The 23,092-nt window shown below is 32.2% G+C and overlaps 1 protein-coding gene and 2 long non-coding RNA genes across 3 annotated transcripts; all 3 read left to right on the top strand.

The window, feature by feature from the left end:
• Nucleotides 1–1,763: 1,763 nt before the first annotated feature.
• LOC111711948 (uncharacterized) lies at nucleotides 1,764–9,491 on the top strand. Its single transcript, XM_023486435.1, has 5 exons — nucleotides 1,764–2,129; nucleotides 3,968–4,012; nucleotides 4,813–4,888; nucleotides 8,452–8,525; nucleotides 9,402–9,491. Exons 1-5 carry the CDS (start codon nucleotides 2,064–2,066, stop codon nucleotides 9,489–9,491), a joined length of 351 nt encoding a protein of 116 aa, XP_023342203.1. The 5' UTR covers nucleotides 1,764–2,063.
• A 331-nt stretch (nucleotides 9,492–9,822) lies between these two features.
• LOC111711950 (uncharacterized) lies at nucleotides 9,823–16,435 on the top strand. The gene is made up of 5 exons (XR_002767351.1): nucleotides 9,823–10,790; nucleotides 14,344–14,425; nucleotides 14,964–15,090; nucleotides 15,725–15,807; nucleotides 16,290–16,435. It is a non-coding gene; the product is annotated as an uncharacterized LOC111711950 (long non-coding RNA).
• Nucleotides 16,436–19,179: 2,744 nt separating this feature from the next.
• On the top strand, nucleotides 19,180–21,886 carry LOC111711952 (uncharacterized). Its single transcript, XR_002767352.1, has 3 exons — nucleotides 19,180–19,328; nucleotides 19,809–19,850; nucleotides 21,828–21,886. It is a non-coding gene; the product is annotated as an uncharacterized LOC111711952 (long non-coding RNA).
• The last annotated feature ends 1,206 nt before the right edge of the window (nucleotides 21,887–23,092 follow it).

The raw sequence follows: 23,092 nt of genomic DNA on the forward strand, positions 1-23,092 counted from the left end.
TGTATACTATCCATGTAAATAGTATATGTAACATTATATTGTAGCAGGAAAATGATGTTTTGATCTTTCCTGCGACTGTAAATAGCATTTTGTTTGTCAGTTATTTTTACCCTTCGTTCGCACTCAACCCCATTTTGCCTCCCCCCCCACCTTTTACTGATATTTAACGGGTTTTCTTGTTTATGTTTGGTTTCTATATTTAACCCAAGCCACGCGGAGAAATCCGTTATCTCCAAGCCCGGGAGCTGGGGAGCTGGCCGGCCAGCTCACAGGGCGTGGGGTAGAATGCGAACTAAGGGTGGAGCGAAATAGAGGGAAAAAAAGACAGTTGTGATTCAGCTCCCTTGAATTAAGGTTCCCTTGAAGAATTCCCCTATCTGACGAAACCTATTTGATTAACAATATTTAATTTGTATAAGTGAGACGATGAAAATGAAAATGTAAAATGTCTCCTGTTTGATAGATCTGATTAGATTCACAATATCTCGTTTGTATTAGTATCGTTCGATTTAAAGTTTGTACCTTTTGTATATAAATATATTGTAAGAAAAACCGACGCGTTGAATATTTGAGAAACTCAGTGCATTGCTTTATTGATTTTTATTCATATACTATAATATTAATGCATATGTGTGAATAATGTAAAATGAAATAATAAGCTTATAGTGAGTTAGGTGACCCTAAACCATAATTAGTCTTGCCTAGCTCGCATATTAAAATACAATCAATTATTGTGAATACACGTATTCTAATTAGTCTAACAAATACCAATTAGCTCCCTGGCCTTGATCTACAATTTTCAAAGCGTAACACTGCGTAAATCTGCGTATATACCCGGCGTAAATCTGCGTAACGGAAATGTTGCAACATTTTCACGATCAGTTTCTCATTATACAGTGAAGTAGCATTAGATAGTACGGTGCATTTTATGGTTTTAAGGAGTCTTTGCAACAAACTCAGATTTTCTAATCCCTTTATCTTTGCAACCCAATACCGTAGACCTTAGATATAAAGTTTGAAATATCAAAGGTTTGCACCATCTAGTTGCTAAGATATAGGGATTAGAAAATTTTAGTTTGTGACAAAGACCCATTTTCTTAATCTGAAAGTCTTGATGAAAAAACTGTATAATGTCATTGTAAGCTGCTTAGTGAAAAGCATTATAGTAAAATGTTAAATGACATTTAACCTATTTCAATTTTATTTTCATTTCATTTGAAAAAAAAATAATTTGGAAATATCCTAAATTTTTTTGAGAAAATCCTGCAACCAATCAAAACTTTTTTGCTTACGTGCTATAATGTTGCAGTTAATATAACTCAATAGCACGATGATTACTCTCTAGCGCGTTCATTATGAAATTCACGTTGAAGTGAGTAAGAATGATAAACATATAGTGCTCAAACATAAATGAAAAAAAGACATGAATCATTTGGTAAACAATGAATAATCGTAAAACATATTTTTCTTAGAACTTTACAAAGAATTTGTATTGCTTCGAAATGAAATACAATAATGATGAAACAATTCTACTTTCTTATATAATTTTCATAATTGTGATGTCTATACAAATATCTAAGTATTAATTTTTTAAACTCTCAAAGCTGATTCTGTCAAACTTATTTTTTACTTCACAAGAACTACAAACATTCATCGCAAACCTCAAATTTCTAAAAATCTATTTTTACAACCTTATGTCGAGTTGACCTTTGATATTTTTAAAATTAAAAAGGCTGAATTATTCTTTTTTGATAAATCTTATATTTTTCTTTAAAAAACGTGCTATTCTGATATAAAGAAAAGTTCACGTAAGATCATGAAATCTGAAATGTTTTTCAATCATAACTCTTCTTATTGAATAGATCTTGAGAAAAACAAAACTGTTTTGAATTTCTAATAGTTAGCTGGATAAATATGGTTTTCAAATCAACTCTAGAGGGAGTTCATGGTAATAAAATCGTACCAATACTTCTTCTTATCTCGTTTCAGACCTTAATATTAAAATGACGAATATGTACCATATTGTGATAAATGTTTTAAAAGAATAAAAAAAAACCAAAAACATGAAAATAACAAGTTTTATAATTTTCCTTCTCCTTCCCTGCATCAACTCAAGGAACAGAAAACAGGTAGTTAAAGGAAAATAAAAATGAGGAAGATAACGCTGTTTTTCTGTGAATTCCTCTATTGTTTCTTACAAGCAAGAAATGTGCAATTTTTACAGAGAGAACACAAATGAAAATAAACAGTTTGAAGGAACAAAACATGGATATCTAATTCATACTTGATCAGACAAAGCTGTTTAGGGTACTTTTGAAAATCGGACATTGCCATCTTTGCATGAAGGGTCACTCATGAAACTGGGTTCCATCGGGATTCCTCCCATGCAGAATTCCTCCCATGGAATTCCTTCCATGGGATTCCTCCCATGGGATTTCTCCCATTCGGGATTCCTCCCACGGGTTTCCTCCCCCATGGGATTCCTCCCACACGGAATTCCTCCCACACGGGATTCCTCCCACAGGATTCCTCCCACATGGGATTTCTCCCACAGGATTCCTCCCACATGGGATTCCTCCCACATGATTCCTCCCACACGGGATTCCTCCCACAGGATTCCTCCCACAGGATTCCTCCCACATGGGATTCCTCCCACAGGATTCCTCCCACACGGGATTCCTCCCACAGGATTCCTCCCACATGGGATTCCTCCCACACAGGATTCCTCCCACACAGGATTCCTCCCACACGGAATTCCTCCCACACAGAATTCCTCCCACTGAATACAGTGTAGATATATTTTAATTCTTTATTGGAGCAATTTTTGTTTCTTTCATTTCTTCTGCCTAATGCTAATCCTGAAATTATTCTGGCTGATTTTGAAAATGCTGCACAAAATGCATTTAGGCTGGCATATCCTAATGCTAACATCAAAGGATGCCTATTCCACCTTAGCCAGTCTGTGCTAAGAAAGGTTGGTGACCTAGGTCTAAAGGTTCAGTTTGAAAGCAACCCAGATTTCAACATGGCAGTGAAGCCCCTGTCAGCTCAGTCAATTGTTCCAGAGAATGATGTCTTGGAAAGGTTCCTGGACCTTGTTGACTCTTTTCCAGACCGAGTGAAAGAGCTCATAGCCTACTTTGAGGCAGAGGCAGAGGTCATGGTAGGGGTAGGGGACCTTCCAGATATCCCCCTCAGGTGTGGAACCATTTAGAGGATCCTGCCAACAATGTTCCCAGGACCACTAATGCTGTTGAGGGATACCACAATGGCCTGAATTCTTTATTTCTTTCCCAGCATCCCAGTATGTAGAAGTCCTATCAGAGAGACTTGCTGCCAAAGTCAATACCTATCAGGCCAGCCAAAACAAATTGGCCTACCTCAGAGCAGTTGCTAACATTTTCTGCTCTGCATGAATTCTAAAGTATAAATTTGAAAAAAAAAAAAAATAAAAAAAATATAAAAGATGAAGACAAAGTATAAAATCATACTTGATCACTATAATATAATCAAATACTGGGATCTTATCAGATGTGGATCCTTAGTTAACAACTGTGGGAGGAATCCTCTGTGGGAGGAATTCCATGTGGGAGGAATCCTGTGTGGGAGAAATCCTGTGTGGGAGGAATTCCATGTGGGAGGAGTCCTGTGTGGGAGGAATCCCATGTGGGAGGAATCCTGTGTGGGAGGAATCCCATGTGGGAGGAATCCTGTTTTGGAGCAATCCCATGTGGGAGGAATAACAGATTGGGACTGATGGAACTGGTTTAAAGTTTATTGACATCTTTGTTATTGTTAAAGTTTATTAATATCTTTGTTATTGTTTTGATAAAACCAATTCATAGCTATCTCAATACGTTAGTGTAAAATGTTTACACACATCCTGTCCCCCTTACCTTTTGTATATTTACGCAGCTCTAAAAAAATTTTAATTTTTATGTTTTTCCTAATTTTAGTTTTTTTTTAGGGATTTAGAACCAACTCTGTTTATGATGAATTCCCACCAAACAGGGTAATTATTATTTATGGCTGGCCAACCGGTTAAACCAAATTGACTGAAATTCGTAAAGAGACTTAGGCTAACTTTTAAACTCAAATTTTGAAATTCCACGACCGCACTGTTTGAAATTTCAAATGTATACGACGTCAGGGTGCAAAGATAATCGGATTAGAAAATTAGAGTTTGAAGCGAATTACTGCAAATTAATCAGTGAGAAAACCGAACTCAAATAGATTATCAAAAGGTGGCAACAGAGAAATGGACCAATTATACATAACGTCACATGTGTCAAATATAACAAGCTGATGACACCATTTTCGCCCATTAGTTGACATGTTTTCCAAGATCAAATAAAAAGTGTAAAAACAGAAAATAAAGAAAACAAATGAACTTATTTCATTGTAATATATGCACTTAATATTATTACTATTATTAATAATTTTGTCGGGAATATGAAACTGTTGCCACTTGTGACGTCAGAATACAGCAGTACATTCTACGTTGCCGTCTATTGTACTTGACAATCTATTTGACCAAATTCATCATTCAGATAATCAAATTTAAAACGTTTCAGGTCGCCATACGTGGATATAATCCTGTAGTTTACCTTCTTCTTTCTCATTTTTAAAGGAATTGACTCTTTGCAACAAACTCTGATTTTCTAATCCCTATATCATTGGATTCCAACGTCGTAAACCTTCAAAATATGATTTTTTTTAGATTAAAAAATATAAGTTTGAAATATCAAAGGTTTATGAAATTGGGTTCCAAAGAAGGGTTTGTGGCAAAGAATCAATTCCTTTACATTTTAGGTTGAGCTTAAGGGGGGTTCAAGTGTGATGGCATATTTACTTCATGAAACTGGACTAGGACGAGAACTGAATTTAGGTTAGTAAATATAGTGTTATATTTGAAAGGATACACCCCAAAGGGGGGAACAATATTCTAGTCTTACACCAATACAAGACAAAGTTGTTGTAGAAACGTTTTATATGCCTCAAATAAACCCTAAAAAATGTTGTTGCCACAATATTACATATTCAGTTGAACCACCATACATTACCGCTCACTCCCTTTAAGAAAGAAAATTTCAAGCTGAAACACATTGTTTTAATCTCTACTGTCGAAAGAGAACAACTTAGATATACTTTTTTACAATTTTTTTATCTAATTTTGTAGTAAATATATATAAATCATTTATATTTAAAACAAGCATAATATGTTTGATATAAGCTATCCAAATTGTACTGTATAGTGTATTAATATATCAACTTTTCACATGAATTAATGTTCAATTCTTTATTGGATTAAAATACCATCTTTCTAGTTTTCATAGGATGCACTCCTGCCTCACTTGTGCATCTCTTCCGTGTTCTAATTTCAATTTGCGGCATTTGCTCAATCGTCGGTTCAATTTTGACTATTTCTTCGTTCTTTATCTCCATTTCCGTCTGAGTTTCAACACTTGAAGTTTGTTTGGTGTATATTGGTTCCTGGAGTACAGGGATCAAATGCCTTTTCAGGAACATTGATGCTTGGCTTCTATGGAACGCAGTCACATTGAAAACATTTCCAAGAGGGTCCTGACCTACTAGAGCAACCATGATGTTTCTAGAATCAAAAATATGATCTTTCCTAGAAATAATGTAACTAGACAATAATCCAGCAGCATCAGTAAAGGTAAACAGCTCCTGATCAGTAACAAGAGCTGCTGAAACAAACAGCTGTCTCAGCTTCTCAGAGAGCTTAAACTTAGTGTGAGGGTTAGCTACTGGAGCTTTGGAGTCGGTAGCAGGTGTTTCTCCTGTTTCTTCTTCTGTTCCAGATTCATAATCTGAATCAGAACTGTTCTCATGGGCATCATGATCAACCATAGATTTAGCGAGAGCAGTTTGAACCTGGCAAACATGAAGTGCTTTCATTCCAAATATATTCTCCAACTGCTGGGATCTATCACACAATATTATACAAGGATTTCTTTCATCAAAATGTTTACCCTCTAGAATAGCTTCTTTCACTTTTTGTAGTACAACCGCCTTTGGAATACCGCTTGTGTTAAAACCACGGCCTTTTATAAATGAGAAGAGAGATGTGGTTGTAATAATATTATAAAGTTTAGCTAGATGTGGAGGGAGGCCACGTCGTTCTGTAGATTCTTCAGAAACCATGATTTGTACTTCAAAATGACATCCTTTTTATATCCAAACCAACTTGACTGAAAGTTATAACTGAAGAATTTAGCAAACTATACACAAAATATATAGGCTCACGTACTGACACATCATGTTCGAACTAATTGGAAAGAGATAAGAACATTTCAACATATTAAACAAGAACTTTAGTATCCAGAGTTATATAGTGTGTATAAACTTGATTTATATGTTTATATTAGATAGCTGCCCTAATATTTCTTAATTTCATTTATATAAATTTTTATAAAATCTTAAATTTAAAACAAACACTGAAAATCCTTAAAGAGACTGTATATAGATGTAATTTCTTGGCCCTCCCCCCTCCCTCTCTCTTCATTCATAGAGTGTGTGGGGGGGGGGGAGGGACAAATCTCGTATTTTCAGAAAAAATATGAGATTTAAAAAAAAAAATTTTTCAGTCTATTATTTTAGGTCACTTGAAATTACGCCTATATTCCCTTTATAGGCAGGATTAGTTTTCATGTTGAAATATGTAGTCTAGGATATCATATGTTTGTGTGATAAATGATTTTTCAAAATAGCTTGCAATTTTGCGTCATAGGCGCAAATATAATGTTCCTGATGGGGGGCTGGGGTATTCTTAATTTAAATGGTGTTCAATTCTCTATTTGCAGGAGAGGGGGTTCCAACTTTAGTCTTTATTCCTTTGTACAAAACTTATACGACTTTTTAATATTACAACCAGGGTTATAATGTAACATTGATATTACAACCAGGGTTATAATGTAACATTGATATTACAACCAGGGTTGCATGTAACATTGATATTACAACCAGGGTTGCAATGTAACATTGATATTACAACCAGGGTTATAATGTAACATTGATATTACAACCAGGGTTATAATGTAACATTGATATTACAACCAGGGTTGCAATGTAACATTGATATTACAACCAGGGTTGCAATGTAACATTGATATTACTACTAGGGTTGCAATGTAACATTGATATTACAACCAGGGATGCAATGTAACATTGATATTACAACCAGGGTTGCAATGTAACATTGATATTACAACCAGGGTTGCAATGTAACATTGATATTGCTACCAGGGTTGCCATGTACCATTGCCTGCAACCCTGGATTTTGGAATGCAATGCAAATATCAAGGATTAAAATGATAAAAAATGTTTTATTTTTTTATGTTTTCATTGTGTTTTCCCCAACCAAACATCATCGATAGAGAATGCATGTTGAAATATTTCATGTTATTGCAGCTAAGTACGTCAATGCTATTTCAACATGATCTGAAATCTCTGCAATAAAGCTTCATTGGCGCAAATAGAATGAGAATGGGGGGGCTTAGATCTTAACTATAAAATTATTTAAGAACATTAAAGGGAATGACCGGCTACGTATGGTAGTTGAACTGAGTATGCAGTGTTGTGGAAAACTTCTTTCGGATTCATTTGAGACATATTACACTTTTTAAAGATCTGTAAATCCTGAGTTTGAGCTCAAATTCGACGTTCAAGACTCCTTCTTTGAGGGTGAATACATTTTCAGAATTAGTTTTTTTAAATTATTAAATAACTATGACATAAAATGCAAAAAAAAAATCTACAGTAAACTAGTTGTTTAGAAACAGGTTGAGAAAATAAATAGTAATCTTATCATCGAAAATAAGTAATCTTGTTCAATTATTTGTTTCTATTTTTTCATTATTCTTGTTTCTTATTATTCAAAGAATTTCCGCGGATTTTCTGGAACTATTGAAAAGACGACATTTGAAGAATTTGAAGTAATCGGCGAATAAATTCAAAGAAAAAAGAAATTCAATATAGTGATGAAAACGAAATAATTGATTATAGCATTGATTTATTGACAAGTTTCTATTGAGAAATATGTTCCTAAACATCGAATTAGATTACTGTATAATTTTTACTTTATTGTTCGTTGTTGTTATTTAATTATTTAAAAAAAAACTAATTCTGAAAACGTATTCACCCCAAAGTATGAGTTTTAAACGTCGAATTTGCACTCAAACTCAGGATTTATAGATTTTTAAAAAGTTTTATATTTCTAAAATGAATCCGAAAATAGTTTTCCACAACACTGCATACTCAGTTCAACTACCTTGCATAGCCGGTCACTCCCTTTAAAAGGCGGTACAACCATTAAGTAAATCTTTTACTTAGTATTTAATATTTATACACTTGGTTTGTAAATAAAGTATTTTCCCGTACCTATATCCACCATTTTACTTTATTTTTTATAACTTTTTTTCTGATTAGGAGAGTATACTGTGTTCTCACCTACAGATGCAGCTTTTTTCACATTTTTTGAAAAGCTGGGAGGCATGAGTCAGGTAATATACATTAATAACAAATAAGCTCATTCTCCTTGATGATAAGAATAGAGAAGCTTTCATTGTATTCTCATTTATCTCAATAACTGTTAATCTTATACATTACATTAATACTTACATTTACTTTGTTACAATTACACATTAATATGTATGTACAGTTTAAACAATATATACATTCTATACATGCATAATAGCCCGAAACTTAAAGGGACTGTAAGTGTAATTTTAAGAAACCTTCATGCAAAGATGGCAATGCCTGATTTACAATTGATACCATTTAAAGCTTTGTATGATCAAGTATAAATTAGATATTATTGTTTATTTTCATTTGCGGTTTTATCAAAATCTACACAAATGATCCCGGGAGTTTTTTTTAACAGTAATCTCTTAAGTTTCTGGCTCCAGAGTGTATATATTGTATAACATTGCTAGGAAAGATAGTTTAACTCGTTATTTGGCCTATAGCTGACACTGAAACTCAGGTCTATAGGCAATAAGTACATGAGTTTAAGAAACTTAACAAAGACTCGATTTTTGTCCAGATATATATACAATCATCTACATATTTTAACAATTTTGCACAGGACATGGTTTTACTATGTTAAAGGATTTGAGTCTTTGCCACAAACTCTAATATTCTAATCTCTTTATTTTTGCATCCCAATACGTCATCAACCTTTGATATTTCAAACTATGGATAGTGTTAGATCAAATAATTATAGTTTTAAATATTAAAGGTTTACACAATCGGATTGCAAAGATAGTAGAAGTTTTGAGTTTGTGACAAAGGCTCAATTCCTTTACTAAGAATTATACCGTTACGTAACATGATCTTTTTTAACTTTGGATTTAATTTATTCAAAACAATTGTTTAAGGGAATTGAGAAACTAAAGCAAAACCCTGAAGAGCTGGAGAGAATTATTAAAAACCATATTGTCAGAGGAAAGGTAATTAAAGGTTTGTAATCGAGGGATTGTTTCCAAAAAGGAATTGAGCCAAAAACTTAAATTTTCTAATCCATTTATTTTTGTAACTTTCAAAGATTTAGAAAATTTAAGTTTGTGGCAAAAGCTCAGTTCCATTCAAATGAAACTTTAGATTGCTGTATACAGTTCATTGCTAAAATGCATGTATCTGTGTACATGAACGAGTTTACAATTACAAAGTGATAATTAATTTAACAGTACAAGTATAAAGCGATTAGGTGGAAAATAGTTCTTGGCTGTTTTATTTTTTTTCACGATAAGAATGAGAACTATTAGAGATCAGGCTACGGTTATATTAAACTCAGTATCTAAAAATGTCCCCTGAATTGTATCTAAAAATGTCCCCTGAATTGTATCTAAAAATGTCCCCTGAATTGTATCTAAAAATGTCCCCTGAATCTAAAAATGTCCCCTGAAGTCAAACTTTTATGTTATTATTCTCGGGATCAATCATTGTTCTACAACTAGCTTAGGAAGGTGACTATAACTCCTCTTTATGTTATTATTCTCGGGATCAATCATTGTTCTACAACTAGCTTAGGAAGGTGACTATAACTCCTCTTTGGTGGTAAAACCCTGAAGGGATAACTTGAATCGAGAGATCAAAAAGTAATATTTTTCTTTTTTTAACAAAATTTTAAAAAGAACAGTGAATTTTTTCTAGCTGTTGAATCTTTTATTTAGCTGATCATACATCAATATTCTGTTCCTCACTCATTGTAATCGTAGACAAGGGAAAAATGCTTTTTGACATTTATTTCTGCTTTCCTTTCTCCGTAATATTACGCATATTGCCCAGAGCTGCAGCTTTCTGTTTTTCAAATTTTGTTTTTTATACTATATATTCATCAATTTGATCTCTTGGGCCATAAATTTCAAATTAAGTATAATAGAAAGTTAATATTTGTGTTCCATGCAGAGGTGTCAAATTTCTCTGACACGTTGTGTTGTGAATTGATGATGCAGCTTTTTGATCCAGCTATTCTTTCGATCTAAAAGTGACCACATTATATATCGAAATCACGCGTTCAAGATTAACGAGACTCCAAACAAAAGTTATGACCTCTGAACATAAAAAAATATATCAGTCCTGCACAGTAAACAAAATTAAGTAAATTTAGTGTAAGATTATATGTTCCAATCCTAACTCCTCAGGTTCTGACAATAAACGGAGCCAAGATTGGAAACCATGATCTGCCAGCTCATCATGGTTTAGTTCATGAACTAGACCGAGTTCTCTTCCCACCAACAGTCGGAGATCTTCTTCAAACATTACAGGTTTCATTTTAAACTTTGTCAAATTATTGATTTAACACTTTTATGATATTAATAATGTAAAAGATATCCTTGTTTTTCGAGATAAATAGTGTTAAACTTTGACAATTTTCTGCGAAAGTCAATTTAAAAAAACACAGTTTAAAATAATCAATTTATACAATGAATATATTTCATGCATTCTGACCTAAATATCCATAGAGTAATAAAACGAAGAGGTGAAGCTTAGCTCAGATGTACACAAACGACCTGTCTATTAATTAATTAATAGAGTGGTCGGTTGTATACATCACGATATGTTTACGTATCTAACACTGTACACTTGTATACAGAGTGATCGTATTTCTAAGGGGGATTTTATGGAATTGACCAATCTTTAGATTTTCTTTCTTTATTTAAATCCATATTAAGTTTGTATCTATTAATCAATACTAATATTCAAATATCTACTTATTACTTATTACTCTATGGATATATAGGTCAGAATGCATGAAATAGCCATAGACAATCATAGCCAAATTGCGATAGAGGGCAAACTTGCTAAGGTATCTGCATGTCTGATTTGTATCAATATCCTTTCAATATATATCTAAGCAAAAATGCATCTATGGATATATTTTTAATTGCGGTTTTTATTTAGTTTTCGTATTTTCCTGCAAAAACGTTGAGATGAAATTGTTAAAATTTAGCTAGAAAAACGATGATATCTTCAGGTTTTAAAGGGTACCATTGTAAATCGGTCATGTTTATCTTTAAATAAAGGATCACTTGAAAAATTAAATGACAGACCGGCCCTGTAAAGCATGTTTATAGAGCTTCCCAAAATAAACATGGGAATTTAGTGACGACTTTTTTATCGCCTTCGATCCAAGCGCCAACACAATTATTGCAGTATTCCAGCTGAAACATTTGATATCGAAAACGCCTGGTCTTGAGATTTTCATAAATTGGTCTACACATTTTTATATCTTCAAAATTGACGGAGATTTAGACACATTTGTAATTTCAATTTCATTTTCAATAAAAAATCAAAGATATCTTATTATTTAATATCTTCGTCAATTTTTAGGATACAAGAAAGTTCTAGCCCACTTTATGAAAAGCTCATCAGCCTTACCAGCCTCGTTTATACTGACTTTCTTTACCATGCATTAAATATCAGAAATCAAAGACGACTTTCAATTCGTCTCTCAATTCCCATGTTTATTGGGACACCCTATAATATGTGATAAAGTGATATAGACGTAAAAAATTATAGGATGACTTGAACCATGAAGACTATTAAAAGTTTTCAGTTCACTGAACTCTTTCTCTTTCATTATTTAACTGAAAAACAAGTAATTGATGTGCAATATATATCATGTCTGGGCATTATACATTACTTTATTTTTCTAAACAATCAGTTTTCAATTCCACGCAATGTATTATATTGGTTTTCACAGAAAATTTTAATATCTAAAATTAAGGACCTAAAACATAGTTTCCCATAGACCTTACTCCCCCCCCCATCCCAGGTTTTAGCATGCATTAAGTAGTTAATCTTTAACGCTTTTCCTTGTTGAATGGGGGGGGGGGGCGATTTATTTGGTTAGCATTCACACTTTTACCGGTCAAGCCCAGGTCTAAATTTATAGAATAGATAACAACAATTCAATTGGTCTATTAATCTAAAATTATCGACATTGTTAGAAATTTTCAAGGTGACTTAGTCTTAAATTGATTCAATTCAATTTTATTACAGTATATTAGACACTTCATTTACATTGTTTACAAAACCCTGTCCTGAGAAACCCGAAAAAATGGCATCTTATAAAAAAAATGATTTATGTCTTTACAAGTGTATTCTTTTATTAAAATTCCTAAAAACGAAGTTAAGACATTGAAACCATGTTCGACGTTTAAAACCACCCAAGTAACAATTTTGCGGAAATTCCCAGGAATCTTTCCTGGGAATCCGCGGAAATTCCCAGGAATCTTTCACAGAAAAATCCGGTGAAAATGTCGACAGGTTTTCCCAGGAATTTCTCGTAACTCATTCCGAGGAACCAGGTCCAAGGAATTTCTTGTAACCCATTCCGAGGAAATTCCCGTAACTCTATCCAAGGAATTTCTTGTAACTAATTCTTCAGAAAAACCAGAGAAAATTTGTAGCGAAAAGGTCTCCAGAACCAATTCCTGAGAATTTCCCTGGAACTATTCCTAAGATTTTCTCAAGAGTTCCTCAGGAATATCTTGAAATATTCACTAACATAAGTAGTGAATAACTTAACAACTATATTGCCTATCCAACTTTTTAGAAGTATAACCATCTTCTTAGGAATTTTTTGAGAAAATTTCCTGAGAAATTCTCAGAAATTTCTCGAAACTTATTCTCTCATCAAATTCCCGAAAAATCCGTAAACTTAATGACCAATTTTTAAGAATTTCTCAGGAATTTCCGGAGAAACATTCCGGAGAATTTCTCAGGAATTTCTTGGTGTGAAATTCCGGAGAAATTCCCAGGAATTCCTCAAGACTAATTCTTTTATTAAATTCCCCTTAAAATCCGTACACATGGTGACAAAGTCCTAAGAATTTCTCAGGAATTTCCAGAGAATATTTCTGGAGAAATTCTGAGGAATTTCGTGGGGAAAAATTCCTGAGAATTTCTCAGGAATTTCTCGAAACTGAGTCTCAAAACTTATCCCACAAAAATCTCTCATCTTGGGGACCAATTCTAGGGAATTTCTCGAGAATTTCCGTGGAATCAGTTACAGGAAATGAATCTCGAGAAATTCCTCGGAAATTCCTTAAAGAAAGTCACCACGGTTGGAGAATCTGGGGAAATTCTTCACTTTTGTTACTTGGGTAGATTAATTGAGAACAATTTTTTAAGAGGTTTTCATTTCCTTTTAAAAATTTAATTTAGAAATTGTAAAAAAAACACTTTAGTTTTAAATACATCTTTTCATTTTTTTTATCTTAGAAAGCATTTATATTTAAATCGGAACCATGAAACCAATTTTAATTTTTTTTTTATTAACTACTATCTGAAGGGCCCGGCATTGCCAGTCTAAAAAAAAAATTTGAAAAAAAAAGATTTACAGAAATTTTTTTTTGAAAAAAAGTCGATTTATTTTAGCCATAATACTCCCCGGCCACCCATGAGTGTCCACAAAAAATGTTAGCCCATTCGGTTCAGCCGTTTGGCTGGCTATAGGGAACTATATATGAATCTCTTGTTTTATTATATAGAAAGTTTACTGATAATTGGATTTAGAAAACCGGTTTATTTATTGTTGTTTACAGTGGGATCCAGGAAACCGGTTTATTTATTTTTGTTTACAGTCAGACCTAAAAACCGGTTTTTTGTTATTGTTTACACTGGACCCAGAAAACCTGTTTATTTATTATTGTTTACAGCTAGACCCAGAAAACCGGTTATTTATTATTGTTTACAGTTAGACTCAGAAAACCGGTTTATTTATTATTGTTTACAGTTAAACCCAGAAAACCGGTTTATTTATTATTGTTTACAGTTGGACCAAGAAAACCGGTTATTTATTTTTGTTTACAGTTAGACCCAGAAAACCGGTTTACAACATTTGTAAAAGCTCTTCAGGCGACAAGACTTGACAAAGAAATTACAGATTACAATAGTAAGAATTTCATAATTAATTTCTAATAAAAAAATTTACTATTCAAAGAAATTATGTTTCAGTTTTAAGGGTCTCTATTTATAGATTCACAACATCTGACCAAGTATAAATTTGATATTCAAGTTTATAATTTTGAAAACTGATTATTTTCTATTAAAGTTTCTCTTCAAAAGTACGTTACTTGAGGGTCACTTGAAATTACATAGATCCAGTCCCAATTTAGATTGTTTTTGCTTTAAAGATTGTAAATGAGCAAATTTGTAATATGATGATGGGAATTTGTTTAATCTAATTCCTGAATAAATTTCTTCTTTATTTATCAGTCATAAATAATGTTATATTTGTATTACTTCAGGAATTTGAATACTTTCACATTTGAAGGAAGAAGTTTTCTGTAGTTTTCCAGGGTACCAGTGTTCAACGTGTAAAAATTTTTAGCGTCACTTGAAATTGCGAATTGTGACAATTTTTTTAATCGTTCAGTTTGGCTAATTGGCTAAAAGAATTTCCAACATCTAACCTTATATTTTTTGCTCAGCTGGACCTTGGACAATATTTGCCCCGACCAACGCAGCCTTCATGAACATGTCGATGAAGGAGCTGGAGGAACTGATCACCAATCCCAAGAAGCTCTTCAAGCTCGTTCTCAATCATATCATTAATAAGTATGTAAGACAAAAAGGGAAGCCCTGCCTTTAACACGCAAATTTTAGGTATAAGGTTATACCTATACCTACACAGAATAAGAATTTTAAAAAACTAATTTCAACCTTTAGAAAGTTCCAGGTCATCATTTAAGCCTCATCTTTGTGGAGAACATTGTTTGTTCAGTATTATAAAAATGATTTTATACATAATCCTATAAACTATGAGGTTTTTAGAAATGAGCCTTTATAGAATCCATTTAAGAAAGTCATGGAAAAAAGTACTTAAATTCCAAAATTTACTTAAGTTCTTTGAAAAAAAGTCATGGGAAATAAAGTCGCACTTATTTTTTTTAAATGACTTGTTTCCGGAAAAATCTCCAATTATTTAAAGTTTATTTGTGAACACAATTGACCGTTTTCAGTGGGCTGTTCAATTGAAAATTACTTTTTCCTATGACTTGTATGGATAACAAGAAATAAAAGGCATGACTTCATTTCCTTCAAAATAATTTGTAGTGCACATTACCATGTCTTTTTTGCAGGACTACTTTAGTGCCAGAAATGTAAGAAATGTCTTACTCCCTTACACCATTTTAATTTGCATTTTATGGAACAGTTCATTAGTTTATTTTGTTCCTAAATTTTTGTTTAGGACTATTTACAGCGCTGGATTAAAGTCTCATCAAGTGATAACAATGGCAAACGGGAACCAACTTAATCTATACAGCAGACCAGGTCAAATATGTACTGTACTGCAGTGCTGAACTGTCCTGTCCTGTACTATACAACAACATACATGTACTGTACTGTACGGTATTGTACTGCACTGACCTGCACTGTACTGCACTGATGTAATTTGTACTGTACTGTACTGATGTAATGTACTGTACTGTACTGTAGTGTACTGTACTGTACTGTACTGTAGTGTACTGTACTGTACTGATGTACTGTACTGATGTACTGTACTGTACTGTACTGTACTTTAGTGTACTGTAGTGTACTGTATTGTACTGTACTGTAGTGTACTGTACTGTACAGAACTGTATTGTACTGTACTGTACTGTACTGTACTGCACTGTACTGTACTCTTCTCTATTCTACTCTACTCTATTGTATTGTACTGTACACGTACTGTACTGTTTTTTAAGCACAAAACAGTTGTTACTGCTTAAAAAATTATTCTTGTTTACTAATTTTTGAAATTCAATATTTTTCAGATCGTATGAAGTTGGAAGGTTCGGGCGTAATAAATATGGATATCCCTGCCACCAATGGTGTGATACAAGTTGTTGAAAATATTGTAGATTCACATAGATATTCGATATAAATAAATAAATGAATAAATAAATAAAAATCTTTAAAAGTGTCTCAAAAAATCATGACAATTAAATCACCTGAGCTGAAAACTTTAGAATGAGATATCAATTATCCTGAGCTGAAAACTTTAGAATGAAATATCCAGGTATCCCGTCGAATAATTAATCTGGAGTTTAAATTCATGTGGAGAACAAGCAATATTTAATCTGGATATCAAGACTTTAGGAGCTTCTCTGGATATTTCATTCTAAAGTTTTCAGCTCTGATCGTTTAATCTGAGTATTCAATGGATACACTTTTGATTTTATTCTTATTCCTCTTTTTGGATACCTCTGTTGTATAAAAGTTACGTTTGATAACAATTACAGATACGATTGATTGAACTAATATCCGATTGAATTAAAATCAGCTGTTCACGCCGGCTTTTAGTGCATTTAAGCAACTTTAAATTTAATCATGTTAATATGAACTTATTAAAAAATATATTTTATCACATCATAGGACTATCATCATTTTAAACGTTAGTCTTAATAAACATTAATCCAAAACTTAATTTATTTAATTGTTGTTTAGTTCAATTAATATGACACAATTAACACCAGAAAAAAACCGGTTTTTCAAAAGTTAAAGAGTACATCTTAACATGATATGTTGATTGGTTGAATTTTATACTTCTTTCTTGGATATCGAATGCGTGTTAAAATAATCTCAGATTTAGTAAAACCAGGAGTTATTGCATTAATATATATCCATCATTCTAAAGTTTTCAGCTCTGACAAATTTAGTTTTGCAAAAATTTGCAGAAGTCATTGGCTTTTCAAATATGATAAATGTTTTAAGATAAATATTTGAAATTTAGAACTTTTGATGTAATTTTAAAAGCGAAAAAGCAAGTCTTCAGTAATGCCTATACCTTTGCAACCTGATGGTATAAATCTTTGATATTTAAAACTTTGGCTGTTTTATCTATGCAGAAGTCATACGCCATCAGATTGCAAAGGTATAGCGTCTGTATAGGCTTAAAAAACTATTTTTTAAAATTAGTTTTTTTTTCATTCCACGGGCAACGCAAGGCACCTCAGCTAGTTAAGAAAAAATAGATGTATCAAAGCTATGGTGGGTTAAAGAATATTTTTGACAAAATCAACATGTAAAACTGTTTTTACATCCATTTTGAGCGTTCTAGACAAAGAGTAAGCCGGTTTTGAGTTATGGTGAAAAAAACACCGGGGTTGAAGATTTAAGTTTACCCCAGCGATTTTGAGATCAAAATAATTTATTAAATGTCGTCTTGACAATATTTCAAGGGGTTTTATACTATTATGAAAAACTCTCAAAAATAGAAAAAAAGCAATGAATATGCTGGAACAGTTTGAAAGAGCTCCATATAATTATTTAATTAAAAAAACTAAATATCTGCAGCATTCCATTAACAAAAAGACACTTTATAAATTCTTCCGATGTATTTGAATTTAACATTTACGGGTACATGGATATATTAATAATTTTTAATCAATAGTTAGCTGGTAACATGATGTAACCTTGCAAAAAATTATAGCTTATTAAACGTAAAGACTATTAATAATTAATCGGATTTAATAAAATATGCTTGCAATGTTGTAAAAACCCAAAAATAATAAAGTATAAATGTCATAATTTATTTTAAATTTTTTTAATAACAAAAAGTTAGAATTTACAAAAAAATAAAAAAATTTTAAATAATAAATTTAGTTTTTTACCCCGAAAAAAGTAGTTCAGAGGGAACCCTGTTTTATAAATGTTTTAATGATTCAAATGGCAAATAAGAGTTCAAGCGCCAGTTGCTCAACCATCAACTCAGAGAATTTATTAAATCTTTAACTACCAAGGAGTATAGAATAGAAGGGAGATACAACTGACGCAGCCCGCCCTACCATATGATTATACATGCTTTGCAGAAGGTAGTTTATTTGAATAAGAAATATTTGTCTAATGTACATTATACAATAACCTATTCTAAATATTTCTTATACAAATGGAGTCCCGTCTGCAAAGCATGTATGATCATATGGTAGGGCGGGCCGCGTCAGTTATATCTCCCTCCTATTTCGTGCTCCTTGTTAACTACCAATAACAATTATTCAATACAAAGTTTTAAATCTTTAGCTGCCAATAACAATTATAGTTGTCTATTTATGGTTATGATTTAAGCTAATCATGTTAAGTATTTCATTGAAACACAGTTTCAATTAATAATATGATACAGGGTGTCCCAAGAAACATGGGAATTCAGTGACGAATTGGATATCGTCTTTGTTATGAATTAGAACTGTAATACCTAATTTCAAAAGCCATAATATTATTATGTCTGCTAGAGTTTATTTAATGAAAAGGGTAAAAGACTGAAAAGATGTGTCTATAATGTCTCCGCAAGATGAACAGTGAAGACATACAAGTTTACTCTGTTTGTATACTGCAATTTTCTTGTTTTACTAAGTACACCCTTATGCAGTCAAAACATAAACAAACAAAATGTACTCATAGCAGACGAAACTCTAACAGATTACAGCTTTCTCAGTAGGTATCACTATACTAAATCAAAGAATTATTTGAAAAGACGATATCGAATTCGTCACTGAATTCCCATGTTTATTGGGACACCCTGTATATGTTAAATAGGGTCTTTGTACTTTTTATTACTTCTTTACATTGCAATCATTTTTTACGTAAATTAATAAAAAATAAGAATTTAGAATTTGAAAGATTTTCCTGTTTTCATATTGGTAGATTTCCAACATTCTGACCGTACATAATCCTTTTCTCTATGACTAGGGCCTGATTGGTTGATGCGTATTGAATATAAACAATTAGAAAAATTATAAATGACGGAATAATTGTAATTCCAGATGGATAACCTGGTGACATTTGGGTCTCTACTTCTTCTCTTTCTTATCACAGGAGTAATTTTTTTTATTTGATTATATTTCATTTTAAGTCAGAGACGACAGTACATAATTTCTCACGTCTGTTTTCTCACAGTCATGAATCCCTGAAACTGTAAATCTATTTATGTCTTTGTCAAATAAATATATTGATTGTAAATATTTAAAAAATTGAAAATTGAAAATTGATTTCAGTATGTAAACTAATAACTGACGGAATTTTAAAAAGGTTTTTAAAATTCACATTTAATTCCAATCCTAGGCAGTAGGCAATACCAATTTGATCAGAAGCCAAAACTTTTTGAGATGAAATTCTATGGATTAGCAGTTATCCTTTAAATTCAAAAGTTATCGCAGTGAACATAGAGATCATGCAACGAAGATTAGGGCATTCTCATCCAATGTTTTGACCTTGGGTCTATGTTTGCAAGCTGTATAGAAACTTTAATTGTGAAAAAAAAAAAAAATTTTGCTGGAAAAAAAATCATTTTTCTTTAGTGTTTTGGAGAGTTTCGTTCCTTCAGTTTTGAAAGCAGGGAAGTAAGTTTGGAATTCTGGAATACAGCAGCCATTACTAGGAAGTTTAGATCTAATATTGCGGTAATATTTTTATCATTATCAAAATAACAGTTAAAAGCCCTCCTTTACCAGAAAAAAATATTTTTTTGTTTCAACTGTCGGTTAGCTTTAAGTTTGCCTCATGGTTCTTTACAACTTTGTTTGTAGATGAATGACAGAAATTTGTATTTTCAATTACAGGTGTATATATATAAGTGATTTGTGGAATAATTCTAATAAACAACGATATCTTCCTCATTGTTAATAGAGATATAAAGGGTATCGTTGTGATTCAGACATGTCATTTTGAAATGTAGGGTCACGTCTACAGTTCCTTTAATGAATATTATTTCAGTGTGCAGCTGCTGTAAATTTGGAATCATCCTACACAGCCTTCCTTTACAAGTATTATAATGTTTTTAGAGTAGTTTTCACTTTGTTTTAAGATTTGGATAATTAACGCGAGACAATTTGTATTTAGGGGTTCGGGATAAAAGTCAAGATTCAAGTTGATTGTCTCAAGTCTTTTGTGAATTTAAAATTTCAGAAATAGTCGATTTAAAGCGTCTTGTGCATGGAAAGTGTCTCTTTTTTTGAAAACTTTGCTCATAAAATCCTAAATTTTTAACTTACATGTTTTTGTTCCTAATTTTAAGTACGTATCTTCTTATCTATGATTTGATATACCAAGTTTTTTGTTTTTGTATTTAATATCATAATTCCTTCAAATAACTTGAAAAAGGGGCACATACAATATTGAAATTAAGAACATTTTTTTTATTAAATTGGGAACATTTTTTGCCTCAAATCTTAAGGGGGGGCGTCTCCCCACCAAAAAAAAATAAATTACGTCAGGGGGCGCGGATGTACCCCCACTTCCCAATCCCCCCCCCCTGTTTCCGCATTTGAAATTGCTGAATTATTAATATTATAAACTTTCAGTTTATAGTACGTAACGTTAGTAATTTGAAAACATTGTTTCCAATTGGCATATTCCCAATCCCATGCCATAATATGCAAGTTTGTTAATAAATGTAAATGCAATTGATATATTCCCAATCCCATGCCATAATATGCAAGTTTGTTAATAAATGTAAATGCAATTGGCTGATATATTCCCAATCCCATGCCATAATATGCAAGTTTATTAATAAATGTAAATGCAATTTTAACTATCATAGTTTAGTTATTAAAGGGAGTGACCGGCTATTGTAGAAACGTTTTATATGACTCAAGTGAATCCTAAAGAATTTGTCCACAATATTGCATACTCAGTTCAAGTACCATACATAGCCGGTCACATCCTTTACTACTGGAATGTATTTCACCCTGTCACTTAACCAGTCTTAAATAAAAAAAAACATTTAAAAATGACAAAAAACTGATCAGGCCAATTTTTTTTTAAATGTCGGCTTAAAGATGATTAGTTTAAGTCAAAATATTTTTATTTATTTATATATTTGATAATAGATATTTTACATTTCTAGCATGAACATTTTTATTAACAAATTTTATTTAAAAATTCTGACTTTCCTTTTTACATTTGTGAACCAAATATTTGGTTGTTGTTAAAGTGATTTTAAAAACAGTGCTTTCTATTGGTTTAAATATTGTATGGTTTTATTAACATTCTTGCAGAACTATATATTTGAACCTAATTGCAATATTTTAAATTTCAAAGTTTCAGAGCATGACAATAGTTTCATATTTGTTTAAAGCATGATGATTTGGGGGAAAATTTTTAGGAGTATATAAAAAAACTTCCACTAGAACACACTAACTTATTTTTTCCAACCTTCTTTTTTTTAAAACTTATTACAATTACAAAGTCATAATGGAGCCAGCATGTTAGTTTATTTATGAGAAAAAAACCACCCATAATTTTTTTAATAATAAAGCTTTCATTAAAATATGTAAACCCTACCCTATCCTTATACTTGAAAAAAAAAATTGTTTAAGGGATGATGGAACGTGTGAGATGGCTTTTGTGGATAATTTAACCCCAAATACTTCACCACTAGGAATAAATGATGATGAATGGGGGCTATTGCACACATTTATAAAGCCTCGTATAATGACAGTATATAAGAGGTTTTGTGAGTTTAAGAAATATCACCACTGCATCCTGTTTACACCCATGTACTCACTGTACTTTAATTTGATTTGAAATTAATTTTGAAATCTATCAGGGTTTTAGTTGTATCCCCCTTAAAAACTAAAGCTGCAACTTAGATAGTAAAGTTTTCAAAGTTTTAAACCCAGGGCTTAATGAAAATGAAATTGTGGGGTAGTAAGATAAAATCAAGGGCAAATACCATCATCATTTATTTCTTAGTGAAAGTAAAACTTCAAGTATCATCACAGGAAAGTACAAAAATGCAGTTTTTATATTCTATTAAGGGGCAGTAGTGTAGATATGTTTAAAGGCTTTTTAATGTTGATATTGAAACTACATACAGTGCATCCATGGAACTGCTATATTTACAGGTTGATAGAGTAAACATTGAAGGAGTAAATGTGGATGGAGTAAACAGCGATGGCGTAAATGTTACAGGAGTAAACATTGATGAAGTAAACACTGCAGGAGTAAACGGCAATGGCGTTAACATTACTGGAGCAAACGTTGATGGTGTAAACGTTACTGGAGCAAATGTTGCTGGAGTAAACGTTGCACCAACTAAACTTTGCCCTGTGACCCATCCTTTCCCTTTTCTTGGAGGAAAAAGTTGTTGTCAGGAAATCCATTGATCTATTTGAATTAATTTTGGACCGGCTGAACCTATTCCTTTGCCAGTGGAGATTCAAAACTGTCAATAGGAAATTTATCAATAATACAAGAAAACGATTTTTGCCAATAAGGATCGCAGATATGTTACTAATCTTGTTATTTTTTCTAAAACCGGAGGGTTAGAGTCAAAACAAAAATAATTTAGTTCTTGTTTGGTATCATGACCCGCACATACCAAATCAAGGGAAGAGCTTTGATTACCCAGAGCTTGAAATTTTAGTGTTGGATCCCTTGAAATTGATTAACACTGCATAATATATTAATTTCTGTTATTCTTGTAAGGGAAAAATTACACTGCGGGATATATCAATCTGCAGATTAACAAAGGATTGATCTTGATATCCACAATACAAGAGTTCTCAACTCTGAACTAGAAACTCTTGTGATGTATACCCTTAATCCTGTTCGCTATATCACAATATCCACTGTGGACACT

Source organism: Eurytemora carolleeae, unplaced genomic scaffold (genome assembly GCF_000591075.1).
Source record: "Eurytemora carolleeae unplaced genomic scaffold, Eaff_2.0 scaffold1178, whole genome shotgun sequence".
In the NCBI taxonomy this organism is placed as follows: Eukaryota; Metazoa; Arthropoda; class Copepoda; order Calanoida; family Temoridae; genus Eurytemora; species Eurytemora carolleeae.

What these genes read in the sequence shown, in the direction of transcription:
- LOC111711948 (XM_023486435.1), top strand. Translation starts at nt 2,064, where the DNA reads ATGAAAATAACAAGTTTTATAATTTTCCTTCTCCTTCCCTGCATCAAC. An exon ending in ACTCAAGGAACAGAAAACAG is followed by an intron (nt 2,130 to 3,967) that starts GTAGTTAAAGGA and finishes GTTTTTTTTTAG; the next exon opens with GGATTTAGAACCAACTCTGT. An exon ending in ATGAATTCCCACCAAACAGG is followed by an intron (nt 4,013 to 4,812) that starts GTAATTATTATT and finishes TTTACATTTTAG; the next exon opens with GTTGAGCTTAAGGGGGGTTC.